General features: G+C 40.0%; 1 protein-coding gene across 8 annotated transcripts in view; it reads right to left on the reverse strand.

Annotated features, from left to right (window-relative positions):
• The window catches only part of RAPGEF6 (Rap guanine nucleotide exchange factor 6), a 123,505-nt gene that overhangs the window by 40,336 nt on the left and 68,812 nt on the right, over window positions 1–14,357 (reverse strand). For all 8 annotated transcript variants that reach the window (XM_082771956.1, XM_082771952.1, XM_082771953.1 and 5 more), the window contains 4 exons: window positions 9,594–9,725; window positions 2,535–2,718; window positions 1,581–1,717; window positions 429–587 (listed from right to left, as the gene is read on the reverse strand). In XM_082771956.1, the coding sequence (XP_082628082.1) occupies window positions 429–587; window positions 1,581–1,717; window positions 2,535–2,718; window positions 9,594–9,725 (612 nt within the window). The remainder of the gene's footprint in view (window positions 1–428; window positions 588–1,580; window positions 1,718–2,534; window positions 2,719–9,593; window positions 9,726–14,357) is intronic.

Here is a 14,357-nt window from a genome sequence, read left to right on the forward strand (position 1 = left end):
CTGCTCAATTACACGAGAAAGTTGTAATTAGAAGACAATGGAACTGGTCACCATCTTACACGTCCAAAAGGTTGTTCTCAAAAGGTTAAACATAAAGAGAACAAAATCTGCAAGTGGAAAAGTCTATTTTCTGCTTATCTGTTCTTACTGCATGTCAATCACATACACAGCATGACTAGGGTGGACTACGCTTATATTTCAGCACAAAGCAGAAGTTCCTGTTTCTCACACAATAGCAGTGTGAAATAAATCTCAGCTACTGAAAGAGGGTACAACTAATCTAACAGCAGCAGAGCTCGTGACCCATCAAATACCAACATCCTTTTTTCTGCTCCTGAATAAAGATCATGCCTTGAGATACAACTAGTCTGCTTTCTTTTGTTAGACGTTTAAAAATATGAGGTAGTTGTACAGAATTGTGATCTTACCTGACAATCATCTACTTTGGTTCTGACCACTCCATTCATGTACTGTTTCTCCAGAGAGGGAGTAATCCCAAAACTATTTCCCATACAGAGACTCTCACTCTTCCCATCAGGATAGCTGATCTCCACTGTGCCGTTTAAAATAACATACCAGGAATCGAGCTAGAGGGAGTAAAAAAGCAAATTTTAAAAGTGGAGCTCATTCAACAGCTTTCATAAGCTGTTCCAACACTCCTATCTCAGAAAGTCTTATTCTTGCAGTCTCCAGTTTGTTGCCACCACAGCTTTGCAACGTTTAATTCACTAGAAATGTGCACTGTAAGGCAAGCAATAAAGCTGAGTGAAACACGAATGCTGAAAAGCATTCTTCATTCGTTTCAGTATTAATTCAGTAGGGAGCAATGCTGATGAATAGACTGCTTTTTAATTAGTGTGCTAATTGCTACAGTATATTTATACTATTTAGTGAGCATGAACACTTCCCCCACATGCCCACTTGGTCACTAACTGAGATTAGAGTCCACACAGTCCTCGTGAAGTGATGAACTGCTACAGACATTCCAGGTTTCTTGAACAAAGGACAGGGAAAGGCTTCAAGGTAATGATTCAGAGCACCTACACTGGGAGCCTGACCACTTATTTGAACATCTGAATGTGTAGGGAAACTGCTTCTAATTTAGACATTAAGGTCATAATTTGTTAGATCTGATTTGTTTAGATATTAAGGTCATACATTGTTCAGGGATACATCTCTATGTTAGCATGTAAAAAAACCTTATGTTATAACTAAAGAGTTATTTTACCAATGGGAATGATGCATTCTTCTGTTCTACAGGTAAAACCCCTATAAACAAACTCTTTTAGATATTAGCACTTAAACTGATAATCCACAGTGAAAGCTATAGAACTCTGCTTGTTTTGACCATCTCAATCATGCTGAAGTCCTGAACAGGGAAGACTATAAGATTCAGCCTGCATGTTACTAAGTGATGGACTAAGGTTTGAGGATTTTGGTAGTGAGTCACGGTAAGAGAAAGATTCCCTAGCCTTCAGGTGTGGGAGTGGTGCAGAGAACATCTCCCAGCCCTCTCACCCAGGTGCCCTCACTGATCTTCAAACTTTGGTGCTCAAATCACGCTGTGTGCAGTTACTTACTTCTTGTCCATCTTCAAGTATGATGGCTCCTGCTTGCTCTACTACTTCAAATATCATCACTGAGCAAAGTTCTCTTCTTACAGACATTGTCATGTTTGCAAAGGCCGGGAGTTGATGCATAAATTCCAATAATTGCTCTGTTAGGCAAAGGAAACATTGGTATGAAGACTGCAAGGCCCTGGGGCTCCTTAGATACCTTACCCTCCCACCGGTATATTAAACCTCAGTTTAATTCACGGAAGGAATTGCTCAGTGGTATTACAATCCCTTTTAGTGCCTGCAGCTGAACGAGCCCAGTATGTGTTTTGTTGGCTCGGCAGTCCTGATCGGGCACTGCTCGACTCTTAGGGCAGCAATCTAGCTAAGTGTAAAAGCACTTCAACTACAAACATTTAGGAGAACAAAAATATCCTTTCAGTACACTAATTATAAGCTTGTTAAGAGCATGAAATGCTTTTCCAGAGTTCAGAGAAATAATCAGAAGTATAGCATAACCCAAATTTTACCACTAAACTAACATCAATTTCTAGTTGGACGCTGCAATAAATTAATTTCATTTCAAGTGTTTTGCAGTTTACAATTAAGCTTATCTAACTAGCACATTCTCTTTGACATTCACTGATTAACTCTATAGTTACAGGCAGCCAAAATTACACTGCTACTCTTGTATCAGCTGGTAAAATGACTATAATACTTAGCATCTTATGAGTCTCAAAGACTGTTTTGTTTTGTTTTTTAAATACTTAGCTTCTCAGAACAAATACTCTCTTGGATAGTAAGAGGAAAATCATTTAATTAACAGTATCACTAGAACAAAGTGATGTCTGAAAGGCATCATCCATAATTATGAAGATATACATTTAACGTCAACTCATTGAACAGTTTTCATACATGCTTCTCTCACTGATGATGTATGATATAGTTTTATACAAAGACCTTTTTTTTTTTCCTCACCAATATCATCATCAGTTTTATCTGCGGGCTCTTTCTCAAGGCACTCTCGTACAACATCTCGCCCTAGAAGTGGATCTGAAGTTCTGTCAATATCTTCATCTTCTTCTTCTTCTTCATCTTCAGAGTCTACAGGTGCTTCTGGAAGACCCGTTAAATCAACATCTCCCATCTCACTTTCTGTAGCCTAAAGAGAAGACATCCATCAGACAAAGAGTTCAATGTCTTCAGTTTAATAATTTATGGTCTTATTTTAGGTAGCAAGTACTACAAAAAAAAATAATCTATGACCAACAAAAGTTAAACTAGAAACTGTAATAGTTCCCTTTCTGAACACTGACAAGAACAGGTTACAGCAAAATCTACAGTTAAGAGTTAATTTATACATGAGAGTATAAATATATACCATTGGCAAAGAGCAACACCACGCTACAGGAATTAGGATCGCAAGTTCTGAAAAAATTAACATATTGGGCATTTGCTCCCTTTCCTTATGACGCTCCCAAGGAACTACAGGCAATGTAAGCCCATCGATACCAACAGTGTCACACGGAGGAAAAATAACCCAGGGTGAGTGGATAAAATTAAAGGGATTTGATCAATTACTCATTTCCATATTGTAACATGGACTTTCATCCTGGTATACAGTAAGTATGTCAGGTGGAGAATATAAATATGAAAAAAAAAAGGAAGTAAGGATTACTACTCCCATCTCTGTCGGCTGACTCTCACTTTATAGCATTTGGTCTTCCTTGTGAATTCATGAGAGAAAGTGTTTTTTTCAAAATTCAGGAGTTAATATTGACCAAATAATCATATAATTCAGCAACAACGCTGGTTACCCAATGTCTGTAGACACATTTCTGCTGTCATCAATAGATGGCAATATAGACATCATGCTGAGCAGACACATGAAGCAACAGTATAAGATAAAGCAATACTGGCATCAAAAAGCAGCATCACACAAGAATCGTTTGCAGTATTTTTTTCATGTAAAGTTTAAATGATGTAATGGAATGAAAATAGCCTTCCAAAACAGATGGAAGGCAAGGAAGAAAAAAAAAAGTAGTTTCAAAATTTCAATTTCCACAGAATACTTCTTCAATCACTTCTGTTTAATTTAAGCCAGCATGCAATTCATTTTTCTGTTCAAATTCAAAAATTTGAACAAGATGTGTCACTTAGAAGTATAAGGCAATTATAAACAGACTTGCAGAAATTGCTTTTTTCATTATTATTATTAAGTGAACACATTTACACTGATGATAAACTAATGTGTTAAATATTCTGCATGTTCACAAGACCTCTTAAAAAAGGGCTGGGTTGGAGAAGGCATGCTAGCATGTACAGTGCTAAGGTTTCCATCACAATATCACCAAGTATTTTTATAACTTGCTTGTTGTCACTGTGGCAATTCAGATATTCTTTTGGCAATGAGAGCTACACCCCTAAACTTTTTCTTATTTATTGTTATTATCGATTGATATACGCATGTTGAATTTTAGTGCTAAATGTAATCCCTCACACTAACACACAAAATATCTATCTATTGAATAACAAAAGCCTGGAAGAGGCCAATGAAGGCCAACACATAACCCACAGCAAATATGACGCTGACAGAATCCTTGCACAAAATTGATCAATGGACACCTATTTTAAAACTTTTTATAAACAAATTCCCACTGGCATTAGTTGGACATATATCTTTTAAACACTAACTTCTATCATTTTATTTATAAAAGTGCCATCAGTATTACCATGTATCCTGAACATTTATATTCAATTTTGGTATATTTTCAGAGGCACAGATTTGAGAAGACAAAACTCTGAGTATCTATGCCCATCTACTTGATTGCCAGTGATTTTCACAACTAGGGGCAGAGTCCCACTAGAACCTTCCCCCACAAAAGAGTCAGAGCATCGTTCATTAACACCAATTCCCTGATGTACCTAAAACATTTCACTTCCAACCACTTCAGGAGAATGGCTGGAGAGAGAGCTATCAGCAAACGACTACACCACAAACCGGAGCTGTTGCAAGTCTGTGCTCCATTTGGCACAACCAAGACCACTGAGAGCCCATTTTGATGGCTGAATATTAAAACAGAGATAAAAGACTCTTTGCTCTCCTCAAGTTAGAGCTATTTCATCAATAACTCAGTGACAGTTACTAATCCTGGCTCGTGCCTACCACTCGAAGCTCTAGACATGACATAAGTAGCTGGAGTGCTGAAGCACTGGTAACTGCTTGGGAAGACTGAGTGGCATCATCAAAACCAACGCTGTCTGATTAAATCCAGCAGACAGCACTGCCTCCATCTTCCTACACGCTCCACGCTGCTCTCCTAATGCAAGTCCCAGTACTTGGACAGATGGAGCAGCACTGCCTTGTTTTCTAGGCAGAAAAATATTGAGTTTTTAGATATACCATTAGATCTTTGAGCATGTCCTCGTTTCAATAATTATCCATCAAACCTAATAAAAAAAGGATTACATGATTTAACATAACTATTTCATTCAGAGTAGGGTAACAATAAATAGGGTTAATTTTTTTTTATTTTTATTTTTTACGCTACATCACTTCACTGGCTTATATAGCTCACATTAACAGCTTTGGAATTAAGCCGAAGTGCAAATTGTGCTTGGAGAGCCTTGGCAGCACATGATCAGCACGGCATTTTATTCAAGGACTTTTCTAGCATTTCTTCATCTAAACAGCCACAATACACTGGTTTGGGAGCTAAAAACATAAGAAGCAGCCTTCAAAATGTTTTGGTGATAATGACTCGTATTCCACTACAGCGTCAGAAACATGCACTGACAGACAAAAGTATTAAATGCAACACATGAAGGATTTCCTGTTCTGTAATAACTCCGTATGATACAGTATTTTAATGTTCACGACTCCTGACACAGCCTGTGATTAAGAGTCTGTTTCCTTGTTGTTGTTTTTCCCCCCTTTCCTTCCCTTCACATCAATTCTTTCATGGGAAAAGTGTCCAAGACGTTTTACAGAATTGATAGAAAAATCCTTAGTAAAGGACACTCCCTGATGCATATTTTATAGATAATCCATTTTAATATCAGATCCTTAACCACAGCCAGAATTATTGCTGGGCAATAACGGTGCTGCCCACAAGTAATATATATTGCCAACGTGACAAATGGGAGATGACAGAAAAAGAGAGAGAAAAGAACCACTACGCAGACCACTGGCAGAACTAAACAGATAAGGCAAAATAGATGAGAATTTGTCAGTCAGCAGGAGAACAGCTTTGCAAGCCATCGATAAAGGCAACAAATTCATTATGCTGTAAGGGAGACCATGCCCACCAACATCTAGCAATACAATCTGGACAACCTGTGTTACCATTGCCAGTCTTCTTAAAGCCTGCTCCATGAAAGAGTAAAGGAAAGTGTTTGCTCTGTGCAGTACCTGCAGGATGACTTTTCCCTGAGGATATCTTTACAAGTCAAAGGTGCTATTTGTAGAAGTTAAAATCCCTCTTTTCAACTGTTACATGCACAACCACACAGCCTCCCCTAGTTCTGTCTAAACACCTAGTTTGGAAGCTAGGTCAGACATTGTCAGAAATGAGTTGAAGGAAAAGAAAAATATATATATATATGTGCAAATTAAATTTAAGCTTTTATAAAAATTGTAGGAGAAATTTTTTAAATATACATACACATATATATACATACAACCAAAGGTCTGCAGTCTGACCAAAAAAAGCTGCTTTGCAGTATTCCAAGCAAGTTGGAATTTGCAATATACACATTTGGACATTTTGCCACATAAAGACCGAAGGCTTCAACTGGGAGCAGTAATGGTTCAGGATAAGGGAGAAAATATCCTCATAAATTTATTTTCATAAGCAACTGAGGGTTTAACACAATATGTTCACAGCAGTGCTTACGGGCAAGGACTTGTTTTCTGCCAATCTCACCTTCAGCTTTACATTCATTTCCTGTTTAACTTCCTGAACTGAGATGCAGCTGGAACAAGTGAAACCTCATTTCAACACTATCAATGAATAAAGTGTACACAGATGAGCTGAAAACCTTTCCAAATCTCAATAAAAAATGTTTCATTCTTTGGCTCCAATCAGTTTCCTATTCTGGAATTATGGTTGCACTATTTACTGTAAAAATTAACGTTAAGATGTCATTAATTCAAAAGGTCACATCAAGACTACATTAATAAATATTATTCAAAAAATACTGTTCCTTTGCTGACACTAATGATAGTCCCAGAGAGTTTGGCATGCAATAGATACGAAACTGACTGCAAAAGCAAAGCAACATTTTCCAGTTTATGACAAGCTGTATTTTAAGATACCAAAAATATTTTCAGCTACTAAGCCAGTACACTACAAACTGTTGAGAGTATCAGGGAGCTTCTCCACCTTCGTAATACCAAAATGAATCCTGGAGGGAATTTATTTTTTTTTAATCCTTCCTTCTGATTTCAAAATCTGCCTCTATTGATGCGTCATTCCACATCATGCTGAATTAAATGCTGTGCCATGACTTTATCACACATCCTGCAGTTAAAAGTGGGTAACAAACAATAGGGGACTAATCCCAAACTAACTGTTAAAGTTACTGCAATAAATCGTGGTGAAATACCCAGCATTCTTGGACAGCTTACTATTTGCACATTACACGTAAGACAAGATACGAAAAATGCTTTAAAAACTCAACAGGGGGAAAACAGCTTTTTCTCTCCCCCAGCATCCCTGCCATGACGTGCCCATTGCACGTCTTATCTTCATCCACAGTGCTTATCAAATGCTTGATTCTCCAGTGCTGTCTTTAGAAATTAATGACACTGCAGCTAGCTCACGGATTGCTGTGATCATCTTGGAAGCTCTCACGTGAGTCTGACAGTGATGACCTGCCTCAGACTGACTCAGAATTGTCACCAGAGCTTACAGAGATCCGTGTTCCCTACGAGCTGCAAAATTAGATGGGCGAATGTCATTGAAAAGGAGATTCCTACTGAAAGGTCCTCACTCCTTCCAGAAAATCTGCACTCATTTTCACATTAACTAATTTCTAACTCCTCCAGGGACAAAAATACATTTCACCACTGTTCATGTCATAGGGCAGATAAATATGCTGCTCCATTATTTCTTTTATTTATGTAATTCTTATTTGTTTAACAATCATGATCTTTTGGCATTTTTTGAAGAGCAGGCATGCAACGTTTCAAATGCATTTAACCACACATGATAAGAGTATTCACTCATTACTGGAATGATATTTTCCTCATTAATAATATATTTCAAGTGCTTTTCACTTACAACAATCTTTCCAAACCACTCAGGTAGACAGGCAGACAGAAGATGGTCAGGAAAATCGCCTATCAACCTCAATATATAGATGTTAGGGTACAACATCCAGATTAGTTCTGTTGATTTTGACTAATTATTTTGAGTCAACAGACTTGATTCCAAGGGAAAACAAAATTCAAGATGTAGAACAAAATCTTCCAACTCTGCCACTCAGAAATCACGGGTGCATTTTGAAACCATCATCTATGATGCAAGCTATTGCTGCCCCAGCTGGCAGTGAGCAAATCTAAGGATAACAGATTAACAGTCTAGTCTCTCTATATTTTAGTCCTACTTAATGCTGTAAAAGGATTTTTGCTTCTAATGTTTGATCTTTAAAGTTAACTATCAACACTTTGCTGTAAATAAAATACCTCCCCAGTCGCTGTTTCTGGTGAGGAAAGACCCAAGACGGTACCCAGGAAAAGGGAATGGGTGTCTAAAGTCCAGGTACACCTACATAATGCTAAAGAGTTGCTACAGATTTGATATTGTGGTTAGATTTCAACTTAAAAGTGGAATGGTTGTGCAGTTACCAAGACAAACCCAAGATGACCACCCTCATCAACCAGAATGAAAGACACCCATGAACCCAGCTCTACGATTTGACACGAGGCAGTAGCTCTTGTTCTTTTATAGACAATGCACCTAAGTTATCTCTGAATTTTCCTCAACTTCTATTCACAACAAGCAACACTGGAATTTCTACAATCAGTTGGTGCAGAGAGCACGTTTATGGCCATGCTTCTGTTTGCAGGACAGGACATCTCATTGACAACAAACACAATCAAGGAAGGAGGTATTTGACAGGCACAAACAGTTTCATGAAATTTGTTCCATAGTCCAGCACGTATCGTTGAATGTGACTTTTAAGAGCAACAGCACACTTGTTGGTATATAAAGATGTGAAAAGCACCTCCCTGTGCAGCATTTCACCTCTCACAGCCGGGGAGGTGCCACCTCGCCCAAGCGACACAGGCGTGTGCAGCAGCAGCAGGGAGGGGAGCGGCAGATAAGCAGCCACTGTTTTGCTTACAGAATGTTTAACACCAATTTCCTTCCTTCCAGAAAAAAAAAAAAAAAATAATAATAGGAATAAGACATTCTCAATATTAACATGACTAGTCAAAACCAAACCCTAAGTCTTTGCTACATGTGATAAGGCAAGAAATGAACTGGAAACAAATTCTTTCCATGCGTAAGTCCGATGCTAAATGGTATAAGGATTTACTACATTTATTTTATCGCAATTCCGTATTGCAACTCCGCTCATTTTTCATTATAATTTATCATCTGTATAAGCTGTGATTAACCAGCATTTAATAGAACTATAATGAAGTAAAACACTGACACTGATGTTCACCTGCAAATAGTGTAATTGCCACCCTCTTCTGGTCACTGTCACCTAGCTCAGTGCTAACAAAACTCGCGGCGAGGAAAAACAAGGAATGAATTGCCATCAGAAGCAGAATATGCACGTAGCATTACAGATACACTTTTACAGATTCTGTGCAACAGCTTCTGAGAGACTTCTGACAAAATCCTGTCAGCCAACAGCAAAAATAACAAACAAACTTAGGAAGTGGAAGCCTGACCTCCTGTTTTCTGATAAACAGCTGACACCACAGCAGCACAAAATGTTACCCAGAGCAATTAGGAAAGGCAAAATGCAATTTTCAGCTGGGGGAGGAGAAGGAAAAATAAGAAACAAATGCAATTTTACCTGATAGATATCAGACAGGCTGCTGCTCCCAGAATCACTGGCAATGCTACATCCAGACTGGCTTGAAGGGACATGAGTCACCTGAGGATGAGGATTGTCTGTAAGATGCATCTTGGTAAGATCAGCTGGAAGCTGCAAGTAAAATGGATTTGGGGAAAAAAAGGAAAAGGAAAAAAAGAAAAAAGACACATAAATCAGATTTGTTGACAAAGTTATCCATAAAACATTTGTTACCTATTTGAATATTCACTTGTACGTTGACATGTATTTTGAGAAAATGGTAATTTAGACTAAGCTTGGCCAATCATACTTCTTGTCTTATATAACTGATAATGATTCATCTTTCTATAAAATGAAGGTCTAGTTTCTTTACAGCTCACTGATACACACTGACAGAATTAAGAGCCTGTAAGATAAACACGAGACAATGCCAGCCAAACAGCTTACAACTTTACCATTAGCTTATCCTGCAATCCAGTATGAAGAAGGATACCTGTTCACAAATTCAAGCCTTTAATTCAAGAATAGCCTTAGAAAACATCAATATACAACAAAAGAGTTAAGTAATCTAAAACAAAGTTTTGGTCTATAAACTGCCTTTTTTTTTTTTTTTTCATGATGATGACTACAAAGCAGGGATATTATGTATTTCTGGTACATGCAAATTCAACAGTGCTTCTATTTTACCTATCCATAAATCAACATGTATATAAATATGTAGACACATTGCATTGTATACATATACATTATTTGGTTCGTGCTCAACTGAATGAACAGAACTTTTTATATTGTATTGCTTTAAAAAAACGTTCTTATACAGAAAAAAAAATCTGAATTATTCTGGCAGCATCAACTATCATGATCAAAGGGAAAAGGCTGCTTCTGTAAAACAAACGAAATTCCACACAGAAGAGTCAGCCTCTAGATAAAATATTCAGTTCTACTAATTAAAGGACAATATTGTGCAATTGTTGTTGACCCAATGTCATCCTTATAAATGGTGATTTTTAAGTAAGAGGAGCACTTTATTAAACACTTGTTCATAGATTTTTTTGGAACCATGACTGGTGCTGTAGGTCTCAGCCCAAAAGGCTGTGAGTCCTCCGACACACAAACCATAATTTTGATTTTCAAAATTGTGATGAAGACCATGGGGGATGTTGTGACATCTGTCATCACCAAGTACATTCCCAATGCCAATCATCACTCAAACCTGAAGACACAAGAAGACTACAAAGCTAGTTTTCAATATGCTAATATCTACAACAGTCCTGTTTTGAATGCATCTTAATTTCAAAAAGTGCAAGATATTTGTCCTTCAAATTAGTACTTTTATGCCCACATGTATTTGGAAAAGGATAAATCTGTTTAAAAGGTTTGAAAAACACAGCTAAACCTTTATAAACTCCATTTAAAAACAAAACAAAAACCCACTCCAAGCAGTAGATACAAAGCAGCGAACTTCATCCAAGCACAAAGGAAACACAACACTTTGAAGACTATGTTTAGCCACCAAAAAGTTTTAGAGACTGAAAAAATCTATTTTCAGGACTCGAGAACAGAAAAAAGGTCACGATGCTCAGCTGACGAAACCCAGTGCGGCGGGGCAAGGAGCACCACCACGCCAGCACACGCAGGAGGAGCTGACGTACACCGCGATGTGACCCCTCCAGCAATCAGCAGCAGCACGGAAACGAAGCAGGACAAGCTAAGAATTAATTTTAGCAGGGAGTGCCAGCTGGCTTCACCTGAAATTCAGGGGAGTACTTCTTACACTACACGTTTTTGTGGCACATGCAGAAAAGCGCCATCCATCTCTTGCTGATGGGTGGGCAGCAGCAGGCTTTACGCTGCCTCCCCAAAGCTCTCCAAGGTCTCCTTGGTGCCTTAGCTGATGCTCACGGGGTGAGCAGAGGCTGCTCCCCAGGACACTGCCTCCACTCATGCCACGGGCAGACGCTGCCCTGCTGCTGCTGGAGGCCGGCTGCTGGCCTTGAAGGATGCAAAGCGCCCACGAGCAAGGTCAGCGCGTTCCTTGCCAGCGAGGAGGAAAGGCAGCAGCAAGCCAGGGCTGCTGGCAGGCACCACCGTGCTGGAGGTTGGTGTGAATGAGAAACCCAAGAGTTTTAGGAAGTGGTGGAACAAATCAGCCTGGGTGGATTCACTGCCCCTACCTCAACGCGACTGCAGTTTTGCTGTGTGCTCCTCGGGGGTCTCCATCCTCTCCATCTCCCTGCTCCGACAGCCGCCCAGAGTGCGGCTTCTGCCGGAGGTCTGTCCAGCCATGGACAAATTAAACTATCTATCCAGATTCCTAATGATTTACAAACTTTCAATACCGCTCAAGCAGCACTACCCCAGCAGTTTGTGTTCTCTGTGCACCATCTAAGATCCTTGCGACAAAGGCTGCTTTATACAGCAAGGCTGAGAGCGACTGCTGGGACAAAATGCAGCTCTCACAATCGGAAGGGAGTTCTGTGTGGAATTTGTCTGTACTTTTCATAAATACACACTGAAGACTAGCTCGAACCACCAGCACCATTCCCCAAGGAGTATTTCTAATCAAGGCATTAATCACTTATAACTGATCTCCATTCCCCTGGCCAGCACTGCCATCAATTTCCATTGCTCACACAGCACACGGCCTCCTGTGATGCTCCTGCTGGACGTCGCAATGTGACTGTAAAAGACATTTCGTGCAGGTTAATGTAAGGAAAGGCTGCAATATCTCTTTAAATCGGAGAGAGATATAAGGTTTATTTGAGACAAGTGACCTTTAAAGTGCTGCTTGCCACTCTACTCAATCTCCCAAAATAAATCACAGCTTCTGTCTTTTGTATGTCATTTTTATTACCCAAACTGATTGTTCTTTCCTTCAGAGCTCGCTAAGCAGCAATAGGGGGATCGGATGTGTTTGTACCAACAGGACAGCGGGCACGGGCAGGACTCGTGGATGTGGCAATGAAGTTGCTCAAAGTGCTTTAAAATTGTCTGAACTACCAGCAAAAAGCATTCGTTTATACAACTATGATCTCCACGTGGGAGAAGCTTAGGAGCTTATTCCAAATGCATCAGTAACTTGAAAAATTGTGTGTTATGGAAACAAGGTCAAAACAGCAACATTCGCCTATGTCCACATTAGAAACTTTTGGAAGTGATGTGTACGTATTCCCAGTAGCTTCTGGCTAGCCGTGTGCCACAGCACCCACGGGCAGGAAAACCCTGAATATCCGTGAAACTCTCATGAACAATGGTTTAGAAAACAGATTATTCACATACCACTTGAGCTAATAACAATCCCCACCAGCCTTCTCCCCCAAGAAATTACAGCCTGGAACCCGAATCTGAGCTGCTGGCAGAGAAACCCACTGATGTCAAGGGCAATGGGCAAAACCCCAGGAGGCTGCATGGGGAGACGCAGGATTGAAATGGGAAGGGAGGAACCAGGAGGGGACAGGGACCCGACAGTGCCCACCACTCTGCGAGGTGTCCCGGAGGAACGGCTCCACATTGTCATGTGTGATGCTGGGGGACTGGCACAGAGCTATGTGGACCTGTACAGGTTTGCTAAAATCAAGCTGAAATGGTTGAAAATTAAAGAAGAATGAAAGAATAAGTGAGAACCTAGTAACACAGCACAAAAGCTATAAACACCAGTCATGAACAATTTGGACGACGTTACTGGCTGTTCAAGAAGGAAAATCCCCCACAAGAACAACCTTATATATCTCGTAATCTGCTTCAAAATTATTCATCTCCTAATAAACCACTCAAAACACGTGCTGCATTTCAATCACTTTGTTCACTGTAAGCAGTATGAAAGAGAGAAGAGGTAAGGAGCCCCCCACGGACCGCAGCGACCCCGCACCATGCCCGAGGGTGAAGGTTCGGGGGGCTTCTTGCTTCTCAACAAGGCATACTTCCAAAAGTATACTTCCTATGTTTAAACAGGCAAGGCAGGACATCTTGATCTAATATCGAATGATCAACTTCCTCAGCCTCGTTTGATGACGAGGGCAGAGGCTCGTTTGGTACGTGACGATTTCTCCCAGGACTGCTGAGGTTCCCGACAGCCCCCAGCCAAGAGCCACGGCGCTGTTGCAGCAGCCAGGCCCGGAGACGCTGTGCTTTGGCTAGAAATGGAGTCACCTACCTCACACAACATGGAATCACGCCTACACACCCCAACCAGACACCAGACATTAGAGAAAATTGCATATTCCTTCCTGTACAGCAGGCACCACCCAGCAAAGACTCACCGGCTGTGTTTTTACAGAGAGGCTTTCGCAGTATTACATTCACTACCAGGGAACTCCTTAGGGAAAAAAAAAAAAAAAGTGTTGGCACCTCCTTTCCCCACCCAAAATATCCCTTAGACTTCTCAAAATCTACCAGCTGCTGACTGCAGACGACACAAGAGCAGGAAGGCAAATAACCTACGTGGAGAAGCATCGTGTTCATTGGACTTGGTTTCAGGTTTTTACACAATCAACGACACGAAGTGTTCTGTACATCGCAGGACAGTGGATAATTCTGGTCTTACCATTAAAACAACCCATTTCCATCCCATCTCAAAGTTGAAATGCTTCATGCCATTGCTCTGTGTATGAACTGGGGCTTTCATCTGATTCAAGATTCATTTAGCCCTATGTATTACTCTGACAAAGTGCTAACAGAAGAGGCAACATTTGTCAACAATGGAAGGAGAAGAGCCATTAAGACCATATAACATGCGTGTATATATACAGACATTGCAAAAATCCC

Source organism: Aythya marila (assembly GCF_965140915.1).
Source record: "Aythya marila genome assembly, chromosome: 14".
Classification (NCBI taxonomy): Eukaryota; Metazoa; Chordata; class Aves; order Anseriformes; family Anatidae; genus Aythya; species Aythya marila.